This window comes from Callorhinus ursinus, unplaced genomic scaffold (genome assembly GCF_003265705.2).
Source record: "Callorhinus ursinus isolate GAN/ISIS: 27379988/994484 unplaced genomic scaffold, GSC_fseal_2.0 scaffold5, whole genome shotgun sequence".
Lineage (NCBI taxonomy): Eukaryota > Metazoa > Chordata > Mammalia > Carnivora > Otariidae > Callorhinus > Callorhinus ursinus.
The window spans coordinates 44505218-44530863 of record NW_027397067.1 but is presented as its reverse complement, the minus strand read 5'-3'; the positions used below and the strand labels follow the sequence as shown (position 1 = coordinate 44530863).

Below are 25646 nucleotides of genomic sequence, written 5' to 3'. Positions count from 1 at the left end.
TGCTGGTACCTGTACTTGTGACCCGTTTCCCAGTAGGTGACCTAATGTAAAGAGTCTCCTTTGGATAGGAAAACGTCCCAGAGAAGAGCCTTACCCAGTGACCCTCCTCATTGCCAGTTAACACATTTTTCCCTAGACAAAATCTCAGGAGGACTGGCAGCAGGGACTGGACAAGCCCCAGGAGTTAAAGGTCAACTCAAGACACATCCCCCACGTGTACAAGTCCTCTTCACTCTCTGCCCTGGGCCAGCCCCTGGGAGGAAGCACCATGCCTTAGCCCCCCTGATTCATCTGCTGTGCTTATCTGTGTCCAAAAGTGCCTTCTGCATCGCCAGGCGGTGCAGACAGTAAGCACTATTAATGACGGTGTGCAATGATGTCATCCCGCAAACACCATACTTACCAGCCTGCAAACCCACAAAACAATAGGACAAACCTCCGAGGGCACAGCTGCGCTCTATTCATCTTCGTGTCACCCATGCCTGGCTCAGGGCTGGTACCCAGAAGGTAGTAAACTGAAGGCACTATGGGCAAAATACAGTGCTGGAGCTGTGGGGATGCTGACAGGGAGAAGATGCAGTCCCCGGCCTCAGAGGGCTACCGTCCAGGGGTTTGGTGAGACAAGCATACAGAAGCTTGCGGAATGAGGCAGGGGAAGGTGAATCATTAGTTGGTCATCCTAGTCATAACATACGCTTAGCCAGAACGGCCTAACCCTCAACCATAACGAATAGTCGCCAGAGACTGTAATTCTGAACGAGGAGGCAGGAACAGCTAAAATATAGAGCAAATACGTGCTCTACCTCTTGGCCAGCTCCTGAAGAGAAGAGTAACAAGTACATCCAGATGGAGGGGATTTCCACGGACTTCCCCCTCTGCCCCATTCACCCTGCTTTGAATGCCTGGTTGGGGAAGAAAGAAGGTAGAAGATGGCTAGGGGAAAGGAAACAGGGGCTTTGGAGCCCCTCCACAGTTTTCTTTTTCCTTCCGTGTGTTCTTTACCATAGACCTGCTTGTCCCATTGAGCTGTGCCAAAAGCGGTGGATACCATTCGAGACGCCACGTACCACGTGCTTCTCTCAAGAACGCATGAGATAGGGTCAGAATGTCAACCCTTATTCTATTAAGTTCTTTCCAACACCCACAAAGCAGAACCAAAGTCCACGGGCTGCAGCTGAAATTTCAGTACTGTCAGGTTCGCTCTGCGGACACTTTTTGAGGCTATTACCAAGGAGAACATTTGCAGAGCAGACAGAGATGAGTGTGCCTGGGGGGAGATGGATGCTCTCTGGCTGTGGAAACACACGCTGGGAAGCTTTTATGCAAAAATATATTCTCCAATGTCGCAAGGAGATTTTTGGTTGTTCTTTTTTAAAGAAGGTTCTGGTGAATGAGCTTGCATCTTTTGGGTAGCAAGGAGGGATTCTCAATTGACACCAGCTCAAATTTCAGTCGTCCCTGCTGACTGTCACAAATTCCTTTAGGGACAGCTCTCTAAGGCCCTCAGGGAGCGTGCACCAAGGAGCCAGCAAAATGGAAAAGAAAAAAAGAAAAAACATGCCACATCACACCAGTCTCCTTTAGTAACTGTTACATGAGCTGAAAGAAAAGACATCATATGAGGTTCAACAACCGTAGTTTCCAGAACCCTGGACAATTTTCTTTGCAAAGGAGCCAAAGAGAAAGCTGCCCGAGTTTAGCCCTGGAGAAAATTTCCAATGAACTGAATTTCCTTGCAAGGTACAGGAGTTTGCTCAAGTTTCACTAAAAAAAAAAAAAATGCCCCCTCACAACTGCTCTCAGAGTTTGTCATACAAACAGGCATTCTCCCAATTGATAAAGAGAAGTATAAAGAAGCCCTGAAATAATCAATGGTTTTAAAACTCATTGAGCTGACTGAATAGGTTCAGAGTAAGTTTGGTATTCTCCATCAAAACCCCTCTCACTGTTTCTTCCTTTTTCAAACTGAGAAATTGGCTTCATATCTTAAATCGTAACCTACACACACACAGACAGACACTCACACACACACTCAAACAAAACCTGCCTGCCCCTCAGTACAAGAGAGCATAGAAAGTACTGGGGAACAGGTGATTTCTTCTCTCTGCAAAGTAGAAAACAGCGTAGGCAGCTTGAAAGAAGCAACTGGTTAACTTAATAAATTGAGCAATTGCCCCCTCTGCTTTCTGGGAGTTCAGCTAATGGAAGTCAGGAGCCAAGCAGAGAGACCTGTGAAGAGCGATGCAAGGTCAGGCTGAGGTACCAGCCAGGAAAAGGAGGCCCTGAGGCAGAGTCTGGCACACCTTTCCCTGGAAGGGGAGGGGGCGGGCACGCATGGAGGCAAGGGGCAGAAGGTTTCCACAGCCCTGTGCCAGCAAAGACAAAGTTGCTCTTTGGCGTCACCTCTCTCATCATTTTGGTTTGGCTGAGTTATGCCAAGAACCCCCCTTCTTTGTGCTAGGTGCTGGGGATACAGTACGAGAACCAACCTCAGCCTGGGAGGAGCTTACAACCTTTGAAAGAAGACAGATTCATAAGATTCATGAAAAACATAAGCAACGAGAGCCTGGAGGACACTGATCCCAAGATGGTGGACGGGGAGACTGCTGGAGAAGCTGATGGGTACTATATTATTTTATAATATTATTCTCTTATTATCGGATGAGCAGGTGTTGGCCAGGCAAAGTTGGGCTGGGTGTTTTAGGCAAAGGGTCAGTGTGAGCTAAGGCGCGTGGAGGCCGGAACAGAGTAGGGCACACGTGTGCACAGGTGACTGCATGGGGTGTGGTTTGGCAGGATCTCCAAGGACACGTTGGGGATGACAGGGCCATGGAGGGAGGGCTGCATGTGCCTCCTATTAAGAAGTTGGACTTCATGGGCCGCCTGGCTGGCTCAGTTGGTAGAGCATACGACTCTTGATCTTGGGGCTGTGAGTTCAAGTCCCACGTTGGGTGTAGAGCTTACTTAAAAAAAAAAAAAAAAGAAGTTTGGACTTCATTAAGGAGCGAGTGGGGATCCACTGAAGGGTCTTAACATGTGCTATCATCCTCCTTCAGGGCATAGCCTAAGGGCTCCTGACTCAGCCCAGACTTCACTCTCCTTCATCCCTGACCCAACCCAGAACTAGTCTCTCCAGGCCCGCACCCCTTGCTTTCCCTTCCATTCAAGAACCCAGTCTGGTCTCAGATGTAAATTAATGTCTTCCATGTATAAAGTAATAGAGAAGGCACCAGAGAGAATTTTAAGACAACTCCTTCATCTTTAGGAGTTGAGTTTCTGCCCCTTTGTTATCTAACCCTGGAGCGAGTCTACCCAAAGGACTTTCAGTGGTGGAGCAGAGAGCTTAGGTCAGCAGCTGGGCCCTCCCAACTCATCTCTCTTAGGTGTCCCAACTCCTCCACCTCTAGTGCTCAGCCTGGTTAATTCAGATTTCAAATGCAATAACTATTGATTGAATGTCAGTTGGCACTCGGCATTGACTCTCACCTCTTTCATGAGGCTTCCAGTACTGCAGAAACGAAAAAGACAAGAACCATACTTCCCAGCCGCCCTTGCAGCTAGGGTTTTGGGTAACAATTCGGTACCGCCAATTAAATATACTCACAAAGGAGGAAGCAAAGTGAAGGCTGCTTCTGCTGGCAAGGAGGGCTGTGGAAAGACAGGCTTGATGTTCTAGTATCTGCTCACCAGCTTCATAGATGCCGTTATGGTGGCAGTAGCATCCTGATCCCAGCAATGAATTCTTGTGTGATGGCCCTAAATCCCACTTCTCCGACCTTTCCAACAATTATGTAAGTACCTCGTTCCCAGGATGAAATCCCTTTCTGCTTAAAATGCCTAGAGAGCTTGTTCCCTGCACTGGTGCTGGTGGTGCCCTCAACTCCTCAACGTATCTGCCTTCTTGCCACTCCCTCATCCGCCGTGGATTCCAACTGAGAGCTCAAAACACACTGGAACAAAAGAACACAACTAGCATGCTCAGTCCTCTTCACAAAGCTCACCTGACGGTCTAGTCGCTTCAAGCTTTGTGGAAGTAGGGCCACCAACTCTCTTCCCCTCCCCTGAAACCTCTGCATGCCTCTCCACCCTTCTCTCCACAGTGACTCCCCCCGGCACTTGGACTGTTCTCATTCTCCAACTCCTTTGGAAACTGTCCTCTCTCCACTTTGATACGATGCTTCATTTCCTCCATCCTTACTTAACTTGGCCTAGGCCTCCGCCCCCTAAAATACACTGAGACAGTGTATTACACAAAAGGAAAACTATTGAGCCAGCTATTTGTTTCCTCACCACTCACAGCGCTTGGGTGAAACACAGCGCTTGAGTACACCAGCTGGTGTACTCAACTGTACTCAGCTTAACGCCCTATGTTAGGGTTGCCATGGAAGCCAGGAATAACATTTCAAGCATCCCTCACAGTCTTGGTGACTTTGGTTTCTAGGCTGTTCTACAAATAGTCTTTCTTGCAGCTGATCATTAAAATGAAGATCAGTTAATAAGACAGCATGTTTAATGAACTAAAATGGTACTTGTTACAGACCTGATAATCACAAAGTACTTAGGATACGCATACTTTAAAACTGAAAAAGGGGACACCTGGCTGGTTCATTCGGGTAAGTGTCTGACTCTTGGTTTCAGCTCAAGTCATGATCTCATGGGTTGTGAGATTGAGCCCCCATGTTGGGCTCCGTGCTTAGCAGAGAGTCTGCTTGAAAATGCTCTCTATCTCCGCCCCTCCCCCCACTCTCATGCATGCTCTTTCTCTCTGTAAAATAAATAAATCTTTAAAAAACTGAAAAGGGACCTTAAAGACTGGATTAAATTTCCCTATTCCACAAACGGAGAATATGGATCATGCGGTAAAATGGTAAGGCACCCTCCCGACTCTCGGGCCACTCCCATCCCCCCATCCAACACACACTTCCCATCCTGCGCGAGTTACCTGCTCTAACTTCAGTTTCCTCTTCTACCAGATGGGGACAATGACTCATAGGGTTGTCATGAGGATTAAGTAAGTTAATGTGTGTAAAGTACTTAGAATGGTGCCCGGCACAAAGTAAGAGTCAAAAAATCACTTATTGTTGTTATTACGATTATTATTATTCCCACCTGGTATTATGTTGAAGGCTCCATGGAAGCAACATGACATAGCACAGAAATCACTGGACTGGGAGTCCGGAGATTCATGGTCTGGTCCCTGCTCTGCCATCAGCTAGGTGACATCAGCCACAGGACCTTCTTCCTTTTTTTTGGCCATGTCACTTTGATCTCTAGGGTGGAACTAAATGACATCTCAGTTCCTTTCCAGTTCTACTTGGGTCTAGTTTACACCATGGTGTTAAATAAGTTAAACAGAACTGTTCCTTGACCTTCATAAATGGTTATATCCATATCTATAATGATAGCTAATATTTATTGAGCAATGGTTATATATCAATATAATGCTAAATGTTGAACGTGCATTAACTCCTTATTTTTCACAACAACCCATTGTCCCATTTAACAGCTGGGGAAACCGAGGCACAGAGAGTTTTCAGTAATTTGCCCAAGGTCACATTGTTAGAAAGTGGTAGAGCCAGGATTTGAATGCAGGAATCTGAGTCTAGAACTCATACTCTTCATGAGTATTCTACAGGAAACAACAAACTTACACACCACAGCTGGACAAGGGCGCAAGCTCCATGACTTTATATTACATTAATGTTCCCTAGTTGTGACTGTCAGGAACTCTGCTGGCTATATCTATAAATTCCCAGTGGCTGGAACTGTTCAAGAAGGTTTTGGGAAACTTGCCACAAAATAAAATAATTCTTAGTCCTTCATTACACTCCAGAGATGCTCACCTCCACCAACATCCCTCGCCGCAATGATGGCATTGGCCTCCCAACTGGCATTTACCTTTGCCCTTCTACAAACTGTTCTCAGTCCAGCAGCCACAGTGATTCTTTAAACACAAGTGAAATCACCCCATTCCTTTGTTTAAAACCCTCCCATGGTTCCCATCTTTCTCAGAGAAAAGCCCAAGTCCTACATACGGCCCCCAAAGGACCGCATGTTACTTCTCTAAGCCACACTACACTGGCATTGCAATTCTAAACACTTCAGGCATGATTTTACCACTGTTCCCTCAGCCTGGAACATTCTGGATTCAGTGACTTCCCCCCTCACCCGCCCTCGGGTGCCTGTGGAAAGCGTCCCCCTCTCAGTGAGGGCTCCCCTAACCCCCATCACAATCTCAAATTCCCCACCCCCACTCCCAGCACTCCTCTCCCTCTTTCTGGCTTTATTTTTCTCTGTAGCCTTTACCGACTTCTCTCATATATATTTTACTTATTTATTTTTTATTATCTGTCTCTTTCTTCTATTGGAATACATGATCCATGAGGTCAGGGGTTTTTGCCTATTTTGTTCCCTGCTACGTTCCCCAGATCCCCACCGCTAAGTGACTCAACTCTTTGTGAGATGAATGAATGAAAGGATGAACGAATAAGTACCTATCTGGGTGTCTGCGACGCAAGAAACCAGCATTGGACTGTGACTTGAAGAGTTATTAGAACTCTCTCTCATCTCTCAAAGGTTAGTCCTGGAAAAAAAAGACTTGAAGCAACATGACTGGATATTTATATTCCTAAAATTATACAGAAACAGGATTAAATCTACTCTTGCAGGAGAGAACCGCTGAGAATCCAACCGACAACAAGGGCAAAAATAAGCACATACTACTCTCATAACATAAACTGTTTAAAAAAATGTTTAAAGGTTGGGGATGGATGCTTACTCTAACTCTTGAGGCCAAACCAGTACCAAAGGATGGAAATTGTAGGATCAATCTCAGCATGCTACAGAATAGGGACATTATGTATGGATTTCAGCCAGCTGTGTTTCAAGATTCCTAGAAAACTTCATAGAGCATTTACCATACAAGTTTTAAATTGCATTAAATGCATTTCCATTTATCATATAAGCCTTACATTGCAAACCAAACAAACAAAACAAACTAACAAACAAAAAAATCCAGTAATAAAGTTTTGGATTTCTCTGCTGATAGCAAGCTTGCTGCAGAGTAGCTGCTCAATAAAAATGTATGCCATGTATGAAGGAATGATTCTGATGGTACAGATTTTGACATTTAAAAAAAATCAAATGTATTAAACTCTTTCGCTAAGTGTGCATATTTTCTAAAATGCCCATGTAATCAACTTGATAGCGGTTCTTCTCTAAGACCAATATCTGATCTAAGGTTTAAAGAAAAAAATGCTGTTTTATATCTAAACTAGTAAATGCTCAAATAGATAAATACAAATTAATACTAGTAATATTAATAAATGTCACCTCTCACTATTCATTCAGTATACATTTATTGAGAGGCTACAATGTCAAATGCTTTAGACCCAGAGATGAAAAGACCTAATTCCTAGATTTAAAGACGTCACAGTAGAGGGGGCTCTGTTATTTCCACTTTGCAATGTACAAAGTGTTTTTTAAGAATAACTTCCAAAATAGATAATAACCTCAACAGGCATTTACTGAATGCTTATTCTGTGCCAGGCTCCATGCCAGCCCTTCATCAGCATGGTCTCATCGCATCCTATTTCCCACTCATTATCACTGCCATTTTACAAGGGGGACAACTGGTGTAGAGAGCGGCTGTGTTACTTATTCACGGTCACACAGCGGAAAGCCAGCATTCACACTTATTAAATGTCAGCTACTGTTATTTTTAAAACCAAGTTGACAAGTGTTTTTTCAGGTGTGGGAAGATCCAAGAGCCACAGTTGATTGGAAGCTTGTAAGAACATGGGACGAGGAGATTATTAGGAAAAAGGAAGCCATCTTGGGCTCTCTGCAGAGCTGGAGGCTCCCGATCAAGGAATGACAGTTCAGGACACCATTCTGTATTTAAAGGAAACATAGGCAGGGTTCTTTTCCCCTCCTGAACTTTATAACCTGTAAACCAAACTATCAGTTGAGCATCTCCAAGGGATGTCCTTTTGGATACCCCTTAGACACTCCAGCTGAACATGGAGTTTGAGCTCACACAAGGCACTCAGTGTTTGTTGAGTGAATTAAGATTTAGCTGCTGTGGTGGTGTGTGGTAGTTTTACGTGACAGCCGTTTGCGGACAGGGATTATGTCTGTCTCATCTGCATCAGGGGCTTGCCTCAGCTTCAGTGGCTGGTTGGTTGATGACTTTATTCCAGCCCCGACGCAGTCTGACCACTGGCTGGGGCAAATGTCTACATGAGAAGAGACTATGTGGTAGGAGGAGAAAAGAGCTCCTCGGAGCCCCAGGAGACTTGATCCTAAGCCGTAGGTGCTGCTGGTGAATCACTTTACTTTGAACAAGTAACAATATCTCTGGGCTTCGGTTCCTTCATCCTAGTTTCTTAACCTTTATTTGTACCAAGGACTTCCATGGCAGTGTGGTGAAGCCCATGACCCCTTCTCAGAATAAACTTGTTAAATGCCTAACAGAAAATGCAACACCCACTAGAAAGGCTACTATTTAAAAAATGGAGAATAACAGGTGTTGGTAAAAATATGGACAATTTGGAACCCTTGTGCTTTGCTGGTGGGAATGTAAAATGGTGCAGCCACTGTGGAATACAGTTTGGCAGTTCTTCAAAAAGTGTACTGTAGATGGGGCGCCGGGGTGGCTCAGTAGCTTAAGCATCTGACTCTTGATTTCGGCTTAGGTCATGATCTCAGGGTCGTGAGATCGAGCCCCGGGTCAGGCTCCATACTGGGTGGGGAGCCTGCTTAAGATTCTTTCTCTGCCTCTCCCTCTGCCCCTCTGCCCTTCTTCCCACCCCTTGCCCCCACTTACACGCTTGTGTTCTCTCTCGCACCCGAAAAAAAGTTAAACATAGAATTACCATATTTCTCAGTTAATTTCATCCTTGATACACATCCAAGAAAAATTGGAAGCAGGGACTCAAACAGATACTTGCAGGCCAATGTTCATGCCAGCACTATTTACAATGGCCAAGAGGTAGAAACAACCCGTGTCCACCAATAGATGAATGGATACACAAAATGTGGTATACACATATAATGGAATTTTATTTGGCCACAAAAAAGAAGTTCTGACACCTGCTACAATGTAGATGAACCTTGAAAACATTATACTAAGTGAAAAAAGTCAGACAACAAAGCGCAAATATTATATCACTCCGCTTATATGAGGTATCAAGAATAGGCAAGTCCATAGAGACAGGAAGTAGAAAAGTTCCTGGGGAAAGGGAAGATTGGGAATTACTTCCTCACAGGTAGTTTCTGTTTGGGATGATAAAAAGTTCTGGAAACAGACAGTGATGATGGCTACACAACAATGTGAGTGTTCTCAATGCCACTGAATTGTACACTTCAAATGTTTAAGATGGTTAATCTTACATTATGTATCCCTATCACCACAAGAAACAAACAAGTAAATGCAAAGGGTAAGAAAGGAGGCCAATTATTTGAACTTCACTTATCAAGATATTTAAAATGTTACTATAGGGATATAGTAACATACGGCCTTTAAAAAATAACCCTGAATAACAAGGACAATGGGGCACCTGGGTGACTCAGTCAATCAAGTGTCTGCCTTCGGCTCAGGTCATGATCCCAGGGTCCTGGGATCGAGCCCTACGTCGGGCTCCCTGCTCTGAGGGGAGCCTGCCTCTCCCTCTCCTCCCCGCTCATGCTCTCTCTATCTCTATGTCTCTCAAATAAATAAATAAAATCTTTTAAAAAAAAAATAACAAGGTCGAAAGGGAGGTCTCCTAACTAGTGTAATTTCAAAGTAGCGATACATGTCAGCCGTATTTTGAATTATCTCTGACTACATAATGTGCCCTGAAAATATCTGTGGTCTCTGCTGGTGACACAGAGCTGCCACTCCTCCTGTGGTTTGTGGTTTACAATCATAATAGAAGGAAATGCTCAATTGCAGTTAGAGGTTGGTGAAAAAGTATGTAATTTTTTTCCCATACAAATTATGGGCCCAGGGAAGTCTGTCCAAGGACTCTGTTGGTCCATGGCCCCCAGGCTAAAAACCTCTCAACGGGATGATCTCTAAACTCTCTTCTAGGTAAACTGGTGTCATCTAGGAGTGGCTTCAGGCTTCACCTCTACATCATGGATAAATTAACGTCTCTGATCAGATTTTTTCTTATCTGTAGCTGGGAACTGTCATCAAATCCACCTCTCAAGGGCTTTGTGAAGAAAAGGGAGTTAGGGCAAGCAAAAGGTGCTTTCAAAAACTGTAGAGCTCTCTTACAAATGCTAGGTATTACCAGAGAAACCTAATAGTCAATAGAGACTTCTTCCCCCATCCCCAGCACATCATCCCCCAGGTCTCAATGTTCCTTCAGAATTTTGGTAGGAACTTTGTGAACTATGGGAACAGAACCCTGAGCACTTTTTGTTGAAGAATACCATGCCCTGTGTTAAAAATCGTGTCATGACCTGTATTTTGTATGTATGCCGATAGATTTGAAAATACAGACAAATTAGGGAAAAGGCCAATTACCAAAATAGACTCAAGAAGAAACAGGAAACCCAAATAGACTCATGACTTAAAAAAAAAATCGAATTAGTTGTCAGAAATATCCTCTCTACAGAAGGCATCAAGTCCCGATGGCTTTATGAGTAAGTTCCACTGGCTCTGGAAGCCTCCTCTCACGGATCCCATACAAATTTCCCCCCCGAAGCCCCATGCTGCCTGCAACTGGGGAATTTGTCTCAAACCCCAAAACATGACAGGTAAGGGGCCAGATGGGACTCTGCAGCATCATCAGCACCCAAAACAATGCTGTCCTCACACACTATAGATCCTCAATGTGTATCTGTTCAATGGGTGAATAAATGATAAAACTGAGGCAAATCATGAAACAAAAAAATAATGTATTAGAGCTAAACGATTTGGGTACAGAAAAATAGCTAGGTAAAATTGAAGGCTTTCCTATTCCTCTTCATTTTGGAGACAAATTCAAGTTTGCCTGGACCAGGGGGGTGGAGGAGCCTGCTTCCTTCAGTAGATGGGACCATCACAAAGGACAGCCACAGGGAGTCTGACCATCTGGGCACCTATGGATAAATGGTACACTCTAGGAGGAGGGCACGCTTCCCGGGCTACCCCAGCAATGAGTGCCAAACGTTGAAGGATGCTGGATTTTTCACTCGGCCCAGCACAGCGCTTGTAACGTGGGGATCCTCAGGACATACTTATTCAGTGAATGGATCCCGTCAACTGGAACAAGCCTTAGTGTCAGGGCCGGGGAATTAAGAGCTAGAGATGGAAAGCAGCCTCTCACAGCCTTTGCCAGGTCTGAGCCCTCTGGATGGGATTCTTCCCCAGTTTACGTAGTGGTCCAACCTGACTTTAAAGGCCTCTGAGGCTCATTCTCCCCAGGCTTCTCATGGCCCAAATGCCCCACACGGCACGTAATGCATCCTGCCTTTCCGAAGGCCCCTCCTGGCCCTGAGCCCATGTCGTCAGATGCCTACATTCCTCTTATTTCTCCCCTGCATCAGCTCCTTGTACATCTGGCCATCAGCTTCCTCTTTGATGCTCTCAGGCCCTGGCTGGCTACGGCCTTAAGATAACTTCTCCCCCCTCCTCCTTTCCCAGCCCCACCATCCTCTGAGCAGCCAAAATACACACATGGCCCGCCTTTCATCTTTCCCTATAAATCAGCCTTCTCTGGATATACTGAAAGAAGACTGTTCTGAGCTGGTGGTTCTCATTCTTGGCTTTTGAAAAATCTTACTCGGACTTGGCTTCACATCCTGGCTATGCTGCACTCGTTTCTCATCTCCAGCCCTAGGATGTTGGCTGTCCAACCCACCCACGTTCGTCCGACCTACTTTCAAGGACTCAGAAACATCCACATCTCTGGAGTCTTTGAGCATGCTTCCCCGGTGTGTGTCGGTAACGTTCTATCTATCACCCTGAAATGGGAATACACGGCGAATCAGAAAGGAAAAAGAAGCTATTTAGGAAGGTGTCAGAGAAGACATATTGTCCTCCACTGATGCAAGTGAGGAGCAGAGCAACTTGTTAGGATTGAATTGTGTCCCCCACAATTCATAAGTTGAAGTCCTAAACCCTAGTACCTCTGAATGTGAGTGTATTTAGAGATGGGGTCTTTAAAGAGGTCATTAAAGTTAAATGAGATCATTAGGGTGGGCTCTAGTCTAATCTAACTGGTGTCCTTATAAGAAGAGGGAACTTGGGGGTAGACAGGTACAGAGGGAGGACCATGTGAGGACATGGGGCAACGGCAGCCCTCTGCGAACCTAGCCAAGAGGCCTCAGAAAAAACCACACCTTGCTAAAACCTTGATCTTGGACTTCTAGTCTCCAGAAAGGTGAGAAAATAAATGTCTGGAGTTTAAGCCTCCCAGTGTATGGTGCTTTGTTACGGCGGCCCTAAGAAACTAATATACAACTCAAGTCTCTATAATATTTCCTCTCGAGAATACATGAAATATGTATAGGTTGATCACTTGAGCAATTTTTTGAAATAGCTCCTCTTGTATTTTCAGTATCTAAAGGTCATTAAATATTTAAACATGAACTTTTTAAAGTAAAGATGATTATTCCTTATAATCATTTCAAAAGAATATAAAATATTGTTTTAATATTTTCAGTGGGGACATAAAGAAAGATATAGAAAGCATTTTATCAAATTTGTAAACAATTATAAATTGCTCTGTTAAGGAGGGAAAAGATATTAATCAAGAATGAATAACTTAAATGAAGAAGATAAAATTTAATGCAAAAAATTTAAAATATCCTACTTAAGTTAAAAACACCTGCCCCAGGATGGTCATTGAGCCACGCAGAGTAAGGGTCTAGTCATATTCGCTGACTGCAAGCTGTGCATGAATTAACCAAAAAAGCAAATACAATTAACCTGTAATCATTCTTTTCATTCATTCAATTAACATTGCCAGAAGTGAAACTCAGGGATTCAACAAATTATATGTTGCCAGTCACTAAAAATTTCTCAGTTTCTCTCTTGCTTAAAATTTGTTATTGGAAAGGCTCCTAAGGCAGATTGTTCCTGGAAAGCAAATATTTAGCTTTTTTTTTTTTTTTTTTAATAGGAGAGCAAGTCCTTATCTCCTAGTTCAGTTCCTAATCCCGCAGGCAACTCCATAGAATCTTGGACCGTGAGAGTTCCCAGATTACAGTCTTATTTAAGCCTCTACACACAAGGCTTTCCACATCCCTAAAGCCCGAGGAGGCAAGCTGTTTCCTTCCTGGGCTAATCTGGTGGCTATAGAATTTTGTATGGAAGGAAAACCTGTTTCCTTGAAAGCGCAGGTGTTTGGTTCTCCAACTCCTCTTTAAGGTCTTGATAACAAGCCTGGACTCCTCCATAACACAGCCTTCAGAGAGCCCTTCGATTTTTTCAAGCGAAACATCCTCAGGTCTTTCGAATCTTTTCCACATGCCCTGGCTTCGGAAACCCCCACCAGCTCGGCAGCTCCTCTCTGGCCACTCCTTTTCGCTCATTTGTTCCTTCACTTACTCCTCTAGGCGTTTATGGAGTACCTGCTGAGTGCCTGGCACGTTACTGATCCCTGCTGCTACAACACAGACGATGAAGCAGGCAATCGCTGCACAGGCTGTAAGTGCTGCACTGGGACACAGGGCATGCTGGGGGCGGTGGGGGGGAGGATGCATTGTTGGGGTATTCAATCCCGACCTAAAAGATTAGGAATGCTTCCACTGGGCCCTGAAAGATGAGTCCAATTGAGTTGGACAGAACAGAAGAGGTAGGTTTGCAGAAAAGGGTTTGAACAGAGGAAAAGGCATGTTGTATTCTCATATCCCACCTCTGCTGCTCAATGGTTATCTGACCTTGAGCAAGATATTTCACCTCTCTGAGCTTCAGTTTCTTCATCTGTAAAATGGGGATAATAACACCGTGTGGAGTAAAGTGTGAACTGCCTCATACAGTGCCTGACACGTAGTAGATGCTCCCCCACCCCCCTACAAAAAGACAGCCCTCATTATCATTACTTGAATTATTATCATGAGTTAGGGAGACCTGGGACAAGATTGGCCAGAGGGATAAGACTGTACGCCTTGCCCTCCAACAGGACAAGCCATCCAGGAAGAGAAAAGAAGAGTGGCTACGTTACCCGCAGAGAGGAGGCCCCCTTCCTGGGCAAGCCGAGGATAGGACATCCTGGAACCGAAGAAGGAAATGAGGGAGGGAGGGAGAGATTTAAGAGGGAGAGATAAAGGAGAGTTACAGAAAAGGAAGGGGATAAAGAGTTTAACAGAGACGAGAAAGGAGGAAAGAAGGGGAGAGAGAGACAATCTGTAGGAGAAAAAAAAAATCCAGTTATTTATTCACTGGCTAGGAAAGCTTTTAACTTCGTAGCTTATTGGAAGTCAGATGCTAGGCTTTTTTTTTTTTTAATTCTTCCAATATTAATTACAAGATAGGAATGAAGAATTCAGTTTATACAGTTTATTCAACGTGAACGATAACAGAGGCATCAGTTCGTACATAAAGCAGAGACCGCAGGCACAAAGAGATGCGTGTCGTGCGTCTGGGCTGAGTAGCAGCCATGACAGTCCTCCCGCCGAGCCCTTGTTCCCAGCTGCCGTGTATAGCACAGGATGCCCAGTGGAGGGCCGAAGACGGGGTGTGATCTCGCTTCAAAGGACTGGATTTTTGAAAAGCCTCTGCTCTAGTGAAAACAATTTGATAAGCTCTACCCATCAACCTTCATTTTTATAATCAATTCTGATGACAAAGACACACACCAGCCACTCGATTGTTGAGATGCGTGTTAATCACTCTGCTGCAAGAGGCTGGTTCCCTGCACAGGGGGGAGGCCCACCTTTGCCAACTCCCCCTGGGTAGAAAAATGCCAGCAGCTTATTTTCAAAGCTTCGGAAGGGGTGAACCCAGCCTACAGTTAGTTTATACTCTCCAGCTGCAGTTTTCTTAGCCGATGTCACTCATCCCTGCACTGTGTTTCTGGCTCGTGCCTCACAGCATCTCCTCCTAAGATCTTTGCCTCCTGCCCATCCCCTGGCCCTACCTTCTAGATTTCTCTTCTCCAGTAATTCTCAAATTGAGATCTCCAGGAATGCAACCTCTGAGTTCCCAGCCCAGACCTACTGAATCAAACACTCTGAGCTCAGAGACCAGTAGGGCGTGTTCTAACAAGCCTTTCAGGAGCTTCTGATGCACAATAAAATTTGAGAAACACTGCTTTGCTGCCTGATCCTACAGCTCCCTTACCCCTATGCCTGATCCTACTGCCCCCCACCGCCCTACCCGATCCTACTGCAAACCCACTCCCATGACTAATCCTACTGCCCCATCACCCCCTGCCTGACCCTACTACTCCACCCCACCCCTCTGCCTGATACTGCAGTCCCACCCCCTCTCCCCTACTGCCCACCCTCCTACCTGATTCTACTCTCCCACCTCGTCTGCTTCAAAACCCTCCTCAGCCTTCAGGATATGGTTCCACCTTGGCTCTCCCACCTGGAGAAAGTGAAAGAAAGCCAAGGACTGCATTGGTGGTTTCACCACAGGAGCCAGAGGAGGGACATCAGGAAGGCATAGGAATTAGTGATGTCATCACATCCTAGATGAGACCTGAAGATCACTGACTTCAACCACTTCCCTTTGCAGATGAACAAACTGGAGGACAGAGCGACTCGCCCAACGTCACCTGCTAAGTATAAGTGGAATCAAGACCGGAAGCGTCCAAATGGGGATGAAATCAGCCATCTGTACGTCTCGTCCACTCAGGCATTCAACAAGCACCAAGCTTTGCTGTGGGCTGGACCCAACACCAGGGCTTGACGTCCGTGGACCCCGGGGGACATCTTCCCCTAAGCCATGCATCTATCTACTCCCTAAGAGGGGTGGGGGTGGGAGTGGGCACCTTTTTTTCCCTAGGTTTGCAGAAGCCTTGACAAGCTTGCCAAATTGCTTAAGTTCTCTGAGCCTGGGCTTCCTCTCCTGCAAATGAGATAAACCAATAACCACCTTGCGGTGTTTTGTCTTTTTTTCTCTCGGATTCAATGAGCTAGCATGGCCCAACTCACAGCAGGGGCTCCGTAACGAGAGTAGCCTCCAGAGGTGCTATGAGACATGAAAAACCGTCTTTATCTTCAAAGGTTTATAGTCTAGAGAGGTAAAAACAAGGCAAGTACAAAAATAACTAGAGTAGGAATCCACCTTGGGTGGGTGCCACTATTACCCCTTGGAATACAGGGCAGACAAGGTTGACAGCTGAGCAGAGGACTGCAGTGGGTGTGGCCCATCCCAAGAGGGTCCTGCCTGGCTGCGAGAGGGAGGAAGGCCGCATTTGAGCTGGCCCTGGCTGATCACAGGCCTTGGCCAAGGAAAGCTATTCCAGGTAGAAGAAGGAGGGTGAACAAAGCCCCCTGAAAGCTCAGGGAAGGAGACAAAGGTTCAAAATTTGATAAGGTGGCTCCAGGGCATATAAAACATGTGGCCTCAATAGGTCTGTCACTCCAGGAGCCAGAAACTCTGATGGCCTCTGGCATCTGCTGTTCCTTCCTCACTGAGGGTGCCAACGCATGTCAATTAGGAGAATTGTTTTAGGATGTGGAAATTCATTTACTGGCAGCCAACACTTGAAAAGGTTAATAATTATCAACAGAGAGTAGGACATTCTTACACTTAATTCTCTTGGCTGGCCCATTCCTTCGGTCACTTTGCTAATTTAGGAGGTTTCAGGTCCTTATATGAAACACATTGCATTTTTGCTAATATTTCGATGTCAGATTTCATTAGAACTGTATGCAAGAATGGAAATAAGACCCTCATAAGTACTGTGATTGCCAAGGAACAGAACTTGGGGCTATAATACAGTGAGTTCTTAGATTGTCTTCATTAGCTTTATTTTTAAGTAGTAAATTAACTGTTGTGAAGAAATTTCACTGTTTGTAGCCCTGAACACCTCTGGAATTTTCCTTAGCAGAGTATGTGTTGGTGGGGGCAGGGGGGTGGGGGGGAGAGGGAGTTCAGCCCCCCCCCAATCCCTTAACCATACTATGGGGCTAGCCTCCTTTAAAACCTCTACCTCCCAGGGCGCCTGGGTGGCTCAGTCGTTAAGTGTCTGCCTTCGGCTCAGGTGTTGATCCCAGGGTCCTGGGATCGAGCCCCACATCAGGCTCCCCGCTCGGCCGGAGGCCTGCTTCTCCCTCTCCCACTCCCCCTGCTTGTGTTCCCTCTCTCACTATCTCTCTCTATGAAATAAATAAATAAAATCTTTAAAAAAATAAAATAAATAAAATAAAATCTCTACCTCCCACTGAAAACACTCTCTCTCAAAATGCAAACATGAATTCTGTGTGGATACTATTGATCCCAAGGGGCATCTGCTACAGGGAAGGGAAAAGGTTTTGAGGTTAGTAGAAATAAAATGAGCGAGCTTGGTAAAGTTAGAAAAGAACGCACATGTCAACAAGACCTTGTAAAAGGCAAACAAAACAGGGAGAGCCAGCCCACGGACGTGTAGACCCTTTGCGGACTCTTGTTCTTGGGGCGAGGGGAGTCAAGGACTGTGGGAATTTGGGCAAGAGGGTTAAGGTTTCCAAAAGGCTGAGAGGAGTCCACCGGTTGCCCTGGCAACAGCTCCACCCCCACCCTGTGGCAGTGATAGAGTAAAGAGAAAAACTGTGTACAAGCAAAGCAGACAGTAATCAGGGCTGGAGGCGACATGACTTCTGGTGAGCCCCACCTTGAAGGCAGCCCAAGGAGGAGTTGGGAGTTTGGGAGGGAATGCGCACCACTGATAAAGAATGAGTACAGAGGGATGAATCTGGAGGCTTTCACGGGCTTCGGCTCTGAGAACAGCACACCCTGCAGCTCCAAGTCCACCAGCTAGCATGGATGCCTGGAAGGGACTTGGGGCCGGAGAATGGGCTCCTTCACTGTCCTGGTGGCCTGCACATCGAGGCTCTCGCTGCCCTTTGCCACAGCCCAGGAAGGTTGAGGCTGTCCAGATGGCACAGTGAATGGACAGAGGGTCAGCAGGGACCACTACTGATGTGATTGATGCCTGCCTCAAGTCCCCCAGGGGTTCCCACCCCTGCCAAATGAAGCCCAAACTCTATGTCAGAGCTGCAGAGCCCCTGGCCCTCAGCGATTTGGTTCCCTCCTCCAGGCTTGTCTCCAGCTCAGACCACCCGCCTCACGGGCATGCCGGCCCCCCAATGCCTGACCAGGTTCCACCTGACACGCCAGCCTCACTCTTTCCCGCTCGTCCCTCAGGGAGGGTCTCTGCCTTCACTAGGAATGCAGCCCGAAACCAGCTGTTTTCAAAGTGTGGTCTAGGGATCCCTGAGGGTCCCTGAGATCCCTTCAAAGGGCCTATGGGGTCAGGACTACATCCATAATAGCACGAATGTCTGCTTTTCTTATATTCTTATTTTCTCATGAGTACATAGAGCATGAAAAGTTTATTGATGCAGTTTTTGTTTCCACAGTGCAACTAACCTTTAAGAAACTATCATTTGTCAAGTTTTGGTGTCATCTCAAAGAAAAATATCCACAATTATATGAAAAGGCTATTAAAATGCTTTTCCTTTTTCAGACTATGTATCTGGGGGAGGCCATATTTTCTTCATGTAGTCCAACCAAAACAACATTTCATGACAGACTGAACGGACAAGGTAAGAATCCAACTGTCTTCGATTAAGCCAGACATGAAAAAGATCTGTAAAGATGTAGAACAGTGCCGTTCTTTTTTTAACTTAGAAAAGGTCATTTTTTATACAAATATTTGTATTTATGTTACGGGTTATGTTGTGGGTTTATTATTGTTATTTTTTAATTCATTCATTCATTCATTAGGTAATACTGTTTTAAGTTGTCCATTTCAATATTTGACCCATCAACAGATCTTTGATGTCGGGAAGACCCACAAAAACAAAAACTCTTTGAGATCCTCAATAACTTTTCACTGTAAAGGGATCCTGAGACCCAAGTGTCTGAGACCCACTGCCTTACATTGAGTGTACAACAGGCAGAGTGGAGCTGAACCTAGCTTCTGTTGCTTCTGTTGCACGTCAATTCCACCAAATTACTGATCCTTTTCCATATCTGTCTCCCCCCAGTACACATGCGCTTCCTGAACCCCCAATATCTGCCCCACAGCAGAAACTCCAGATGAATGAATGAAGTAGGAGAGAAGCGCACGTGGACACACATCACCACTGACTACCACCTGAGCAGCCTGCAAACACTCATAGGCAGGGCAGATAAATACATGCTTTATTTTTTTTAACTGGCTCAAGTTGTTACTGGAACTCTGACTTGACTTCAGACATGAAATAGAAACTTTTTTTAAAAAATCAGAAAATTCAAACGAAGAATCAACCTAAGAAACAATTCTGTTTCTCTGTTTCTGACACCCTGGCAAGTAACTAGTGAAATAAGTCATGCAGGGCGTCCCTTAACTACAGCCACAATGATGTGCCACAAAAGTGAAACGCGCCTGGGCAATGTTTAGAACATCGAAAACAACAAGCCGAAAAAAGCGAACACCCATAACACGGAAGACACCGTATTCTAAGAATGAAGAGAAAATCACAGGACCAGGGCAAGGACTGCAGGGAATGTGGCTTCTGCATCTTTGTTCCCTGTCAGAGGAAGACCAAAAGCAGATGGCACGTGAGAATCCAGGCCAGAAAGTTGTGGCGTTTGCCTTCCGGTTTCACGATTCTCACTCAACCACATTCACGAGTCCAGCAGCCGTCTAGCACGTCCGGGGGCGGCCACTGGCCATTCTCCGGGGCGGGGAGATGCGCCATGTTCCCTCCTCCTCCTTGTCTCTGGCACATTCTCTGGCAAAATGAGGAACAGGATGCAATACTGGGTGTGGGGCTGATTTCAGAAGACAAGGGGTTTCTACTTCAGAGCTTGAGCTTGGGGCGATGGAGAGGGCAGTGAATGCTGACATAGGGAAGTCACGGTGTGTGCGGGGGGGGTGTAGGTATTTAGAGCCAAGAGGAGTATGCTTTTCCAGCTAAGTGTGGGGGGGCTCATTCTGAAAGCCCCATCAGAAACCCAACTGTGCAATCGCGGCTGGTGCTATAGGAATCATGCATTTTAAGTTCCCTCTCTCCCTCTGTGTGTGTATACATACATATATATATATATATATACACGTTTTTCATCTTGAAATTTGTTTGTAAAAAGCCCTTCAATCAGTGTAGTAAACATGCCCCAGTCCTTGCCACATTTGCAAAAGTCTTATGCTGATGTCACTATGGGAACAGATTCTCAGAAGACTAAAGACATGGAAGGCCCAGGATCACGGGGGGCCATCATTTAGTGAACATCAGTAAAGATTCCAACCTCTCAGAACAGAGTGTTTGGAGTTCCCCTGGTCTCTGATTGTAATTTTGAATGCTGAGGCGACCAGGCAATTGGGCAGTTCTTTCAATGGCCTTCATAGGGGGTCAGACTCTGTCACCTGGCCAACAAGCTATAAAACACGGTTTCAGAGAACTTCACAGAACAACAGTTGTTGTAAAGCTATCATTCACTGCATACCTATAGTTTACATTTATTAACTTATTTTCTCCTCACAAAAAATACTCCAAGGTCAGCATGAACATTCCCATTTTATGGATGGGGAAACTGAACCCCAGAGAGACTGCACTGCCTAAGTATACACATGTAAGTACCAGACCCAGGACGTGAACACAGGTCTATGCCAAAACCTATTCTCTTTCCACTGGACAACCTTCCTATTACCTCCACATCCTGGGCTTACCAGAGCCTATATTTACAACCAGATGCATGTATCCATAGTCTGTGTGTTTTTACGATCTTTCCTTTCTCTTGGAGAAAAAGAAAAATTCACCTGAAGAAAACATGTTCATAAGAGAACCCCGATATTTTCTATTCCTGATATCTTGATTCCACTCACAGTATCCCCACCTCTCGTCTGAGGCTGCTCCCACCTTCCGCAAAACTGCCTGCTCTTTTCCCCATGCTGCCATGCAGGGAAGCGTTATTAACACAGATTAGCTGGACAAATCCAATGAAAAACTCTCATAACACCCCTGCTCAGAGAAGTACAACCAGGACCTTTTCAGATTTTTTCCTTGCGTATTGGAGAAAAGTCATGAGCCTCAGATTAAATGGAAGCCTCTGAAATAGAAGGGTTTCAATTTCATTTTGAAAACCCCATGCACTCATTGCCGATGAGATCCATTCCCTCCCCCACCCCACCCCACCCCATCCCCCCCAAAACCCAACAGGAGACTGAGGGATAAGAGAGCTTCCCGACTGACATGTGTCCATCCCCTGACCGGAGGTCCACCCTTAACCACCTCTTCCTGCTTGCTTCGGAGGCAGAGCCCCCAACACTCACCCAGGAGGGCCATCTGGGGGTGGGTCCGAGCGTGTCTCCCTCTGGAGATGGACCTCCAGGGAGGCCGCTCCCTGGCCTCAGTGGGAAGGAGAAGAAGGATCTGTCCGAGGACCAACAGAAAGCAGCCCACCAGCATCTTTTCCATCTTCGAGAAGAGGAAGAGGGGAAGGCTGTGACAGACACAACGGGAAAAGGGAGCAGGGTGAGATTTCCAGGTCTCCTTGAACTCTGGGCGCTGCAGACCCGCTGTGCCACCTTTTCAGTATCAAACATGCCCCTTGTCCTTAAAATGTCACTTATATGTTTGATCCTTAAGAACTCAAGGAACTTCCTTTGGTAGGTTCTTGGATACTCTGAGCAGGGCATGCATATTAAAATTTTTCGTCACTTTGGTCTCTGTGAGACTGAATGGAAAACTTGATGGGGAAGAAAAGATCTATCCTCAAGTTTCTCCTTAGTTATTTTTTATCTATTGTCTATAATCATATTCTATATCTTGGATTTGAAAAAGGAAAAAAATCATATCTGAAGATTCCAAGTAACACTATTCCTTCAGTCTAGTAATAGCATATGGCACAAAGTAAAATATATAAATTCCCAGCTGATACAAGGTAACGTCACATAGTGAGCCTCCCAGCCTCCCTGCCTTCCTGCCTCCCTCACATGTCTCTTAAGAGGCACAGGGTGCAGTAGTTAAGGGCTTGGACTCTGGCCCAAACTTCCTGCCTTTGAATCCTGACCCTGAAACTCACTGCGTATGACCTTGGCCAAGCTACTTAACCTCCCGAGGCCTGTGGGAATATGGGATAATATTAGTTAACTGAGTGAATTAATGCATGTAACTGAAGCATTCAGCATAGTGCCTGGCACCCCTGGGGAGGTGGGGACAAGCAAATGAGCAAAGGCGCTGGGGGACCAGAGAAGAATAAGATCAAACCCGATGTTGAGCAGGAATAAAGAATTCTAACTCTGACTTCCAGGTATCCACAGGAGCAAGGGGACTTTGAACCAGAGGAGCCCTGTCTGCCAGAACAGCACTGCCTTTACCCATTTTCTGTATTGGTATAGCTGGTATCAAGGCTCAGAAGGATTCTAAGCAGGGAAGTGACAGGGTCAGAACCAGGTTTTCCCAGGATGGCCTATCTCAGTGCTTCAGATGGGATGAGAAAGGTACTTGGCCACATGGCGAGTGATGTCAAGACTATTCTGTCTGGGGGCACCTGGGTGGCTCAGTGAGTTAAATATCTCACTCTTGATTTCAGCTCAGGTCAAGATCTCAGGGTCATGAGACGGAGCCCCATGTCAGGCTCTGTGCTGGGCATGGAGTCTGCTTGAGATGTTCTCTCTCCCTCTCCCTCTGCCCCTCCCCCCCCGCACGCTTTCTCTCTCTCAAATTAATAAATAAATCTTAAAAAAAAAAAAAAAAAAGACCGTCCTGCCTGGCAAAACCTTATGGAGAAGGCAATGTCCTGAGACTAGGTTTAAAGATATTTTCCCATTTTCTATGCATATGAATAACATCGCAATTTATTAATTTATATAAGTTAGGTGGGGAGGAGGGAAGATTTAAGGAGGAACAACATTTAAGTAACATCACATGCATGTAACATCCTTACTAAGTCCTTATCTTGTGCTTGGCAGCTTCATTTAATCCTCATACCCACCTTGCAGAAATCAAAATGATTCCTTCTGCTCTTTAGAGATGAGGAAACGGAGGCTCAGAGCAGCTCAGTAACTTGATCACGGTCAAACAGCTAAACTAAGTAGCAAAGTAGGGATTCAAACCCAGGGTAAGCAGGCCAATTTACCAATTCATTGATTAGCAGAAAACCCAATTAGCTGCAAGTCAAATCCCAGAAGACAATTCATGAAAGGGCATAGCTGTTTTGCCGTCAGAGGCAGGAACAGGGTAGGGCCAGGGCAAAGACCATTTCCCAAAACTTAAAAAAAAAAAAAAATACTCAGTAATTAGTGAATTGTTTGTTCAGCAAATTGCTTTCAGGAATTGACCTGGAGATAAACCCCGGCTGTCAAACTTCAAAGTCCACAGTTTTTCACACTTGTTGTATAGAGCTAACTCACTTTTCCGTATGCATTAAAATTCTATTAAAAATAGCAAATGTTTGTACAGCACTTACTATGTGCCAGGCACCGGGCCAAATGCTTTAAATGTATTAAGTCATTTAATTCTAACAGTAACTCAGAGAAGGTAGGTAATTTACCTAAGGTTATACAGCTGATAAAGTGGCGAAACTCCAGAGCATATCGGCTCATTACTGATAACTACTGCCCCCAACTTTTTAAATAAATTAAATTCTTCACTAATTAGATTGGCCCTTTTTCATAGCTTTAACTGTGAGATTCCTTCTGAGAAAAGGAAGAACACTTAGAAGAGTTCGCCTCTTTCTCTGGTCTTAAACTTATTATTTATTTTCAAGCTTCCTGGGTATTTATCACATTTTAAATGACTTTATAAGTATATGTGATTTATTATTTTACTGCTTTCTCCTTCCTCCGAACTAAGAAAATACAAAGTCCCCCTTTATTTATTTCAAAATGTATACAACATGTTCTCTAAGCCCACTTGCAACCTGACATATTTGCATTTAAATCCAAACATTTGGAACATGATGTGGTGGGTGAGTATCATTTTCAAAAAACAATACCATTTCATGTGCTTGGGTTTCCTGCTGATTTCAAGAAGTGTTTGTGTTTTCAGGTCACCATCACTAACTAAAAGGGGAATAGGGGAAGGGGAAGGCGTGAAAAATAAACAGAACTTGGGGCTCCTGGCTGGCTCGGTCAGTAGAGCAGGAGACTCTTTTTTTTTTTTAAGATTTTATTTATTTGAAAGGGAGAGAGAGCACATGAGAGGGGGGAGGGTCAGAGGGAGGAGCAGACTCCCCGTCGAGCAGGGAGCCCGATGCGGGACTCGATCCCAGGACTCCAGGATCGTGACCTGAGCCGAAGGCAGTCGCTTAACCAACTGAGCCACCCAGGCGCCCAGAGCATGAGACTCTTGATCTCAGGGTGGTGAGTTCGAGCCCCACGTTCGGCATGCAGCTTACTTAAAAAAAGGAAAAAGAAAAAAGAAAACACAGAACCAAGCACTTCTAGGTGTCTAACACTGAGCAGGTTGCTCTTATCCTCTCTGTGCCTTAGTCTCCTCATCTTTAAAGTGGGGATAAGAAACAGACCTGGTTGTTGTATGGATTGAATCAGTCCTATACATAAAGCACACAGAACAGTGAATGGCACATAGGAAGTGCTCAGTAAGCTACTTGTTGTTCTTATTATGCAATCAAACCAATTAATATGAAGTACACATTGTTCATTTTGTCATATTAAACCATTTAACACACACATCAACTTAACTTTTATGCTTATTTATGACCAGTATAATAGAATAATGACATACAAATATATAATTTAAAAATAATGCTAATATCTGAAAGTATTTAAAACTTTCCTTTTAAATGCAATGGCATGGTCAGTCACAAACTGGTAGAAAGGATCGACACAGTTCTGATCTGTTATTTATATCCGACTATATAAACTCTTATAAACTCAGTAAGAAGACAACCCATCTGAAAATATGTGAAATATTTGAACAGTCACACCAGCAAAGAAGATAACTGGATGACAAATAATCATATGAAGAGATGTTCAACATTCTTAGCCATTATAAAAATGCAAATCAAAACCACAATAAGATTCCATGACAAATCCACTAGAAAAACTAAAATTAAAAAGATGGCTATAACCAAGTACTGGTGAAGATGTGAAGAAACTGAAACCCTAATACATTGCTGGTAAGAATGCAAAATGGTGCAGAGGCTCTGGACAACAAATTGTCAGTTACTCATAAAGTTCAATGTACACTTGCCAAATGACACAGCACAAGTGACCAACTGTCCTGGTTTACCCAGAACTGTCGATGTTTTAGCAATGAAAGTCCTGCATCCTGGAAAACTCCTCAGTCCTGGACAGACTGAGATGTTTCATCTTGCTACCAGCAACCTCACTCCTCGGAATTTACGCAGAAGATATGAAAACACATCCACACAAAGACATACTCAGATGGTCCTAGGAGCTTTATTTATAAAAGCTAAAAACAGGATACAACCCAAACGTCCACATGTTGATGAATGGATTAATAAACTGCGGTACATCCACACAATGGAATACTACTCAGCAATTAAAGGTTGAATCTTAAAATAATTATACTGAGTGAAAGCAGCCAGACACAAAAGATTATAA

The 25646-nt window shown here is 44.8% G+C and overlaps 1 protein-coding gene across 3 annotated transcripts in view; it reads right to left on the bottom strand.

Moving 5' to 3' along the window:
* The window catches only part of MATN2 (matrilin 2), a 129942-nt gene that overhangs the window by 98170 nt on the left and 6126 nt on the right, over positions 1 to 25646 (bottom strand). For all 3 annotated transcript variants that reach the window (XM_025870890.2, XM_073893007.1, XM_025870889.2), the window contains exon 2: positions 21387 to 21556. In XM_025870890.2, the coding sequence (XP_025726675.1) occupies positions 21387 to 21531 (145 nt within the window). In that variant the 5' untranslated portion in view covers positions 21532 to 21556. The remainder of the gene's footprint in view (positions 1 to 21386; positions 21557 to 25646) is intronic.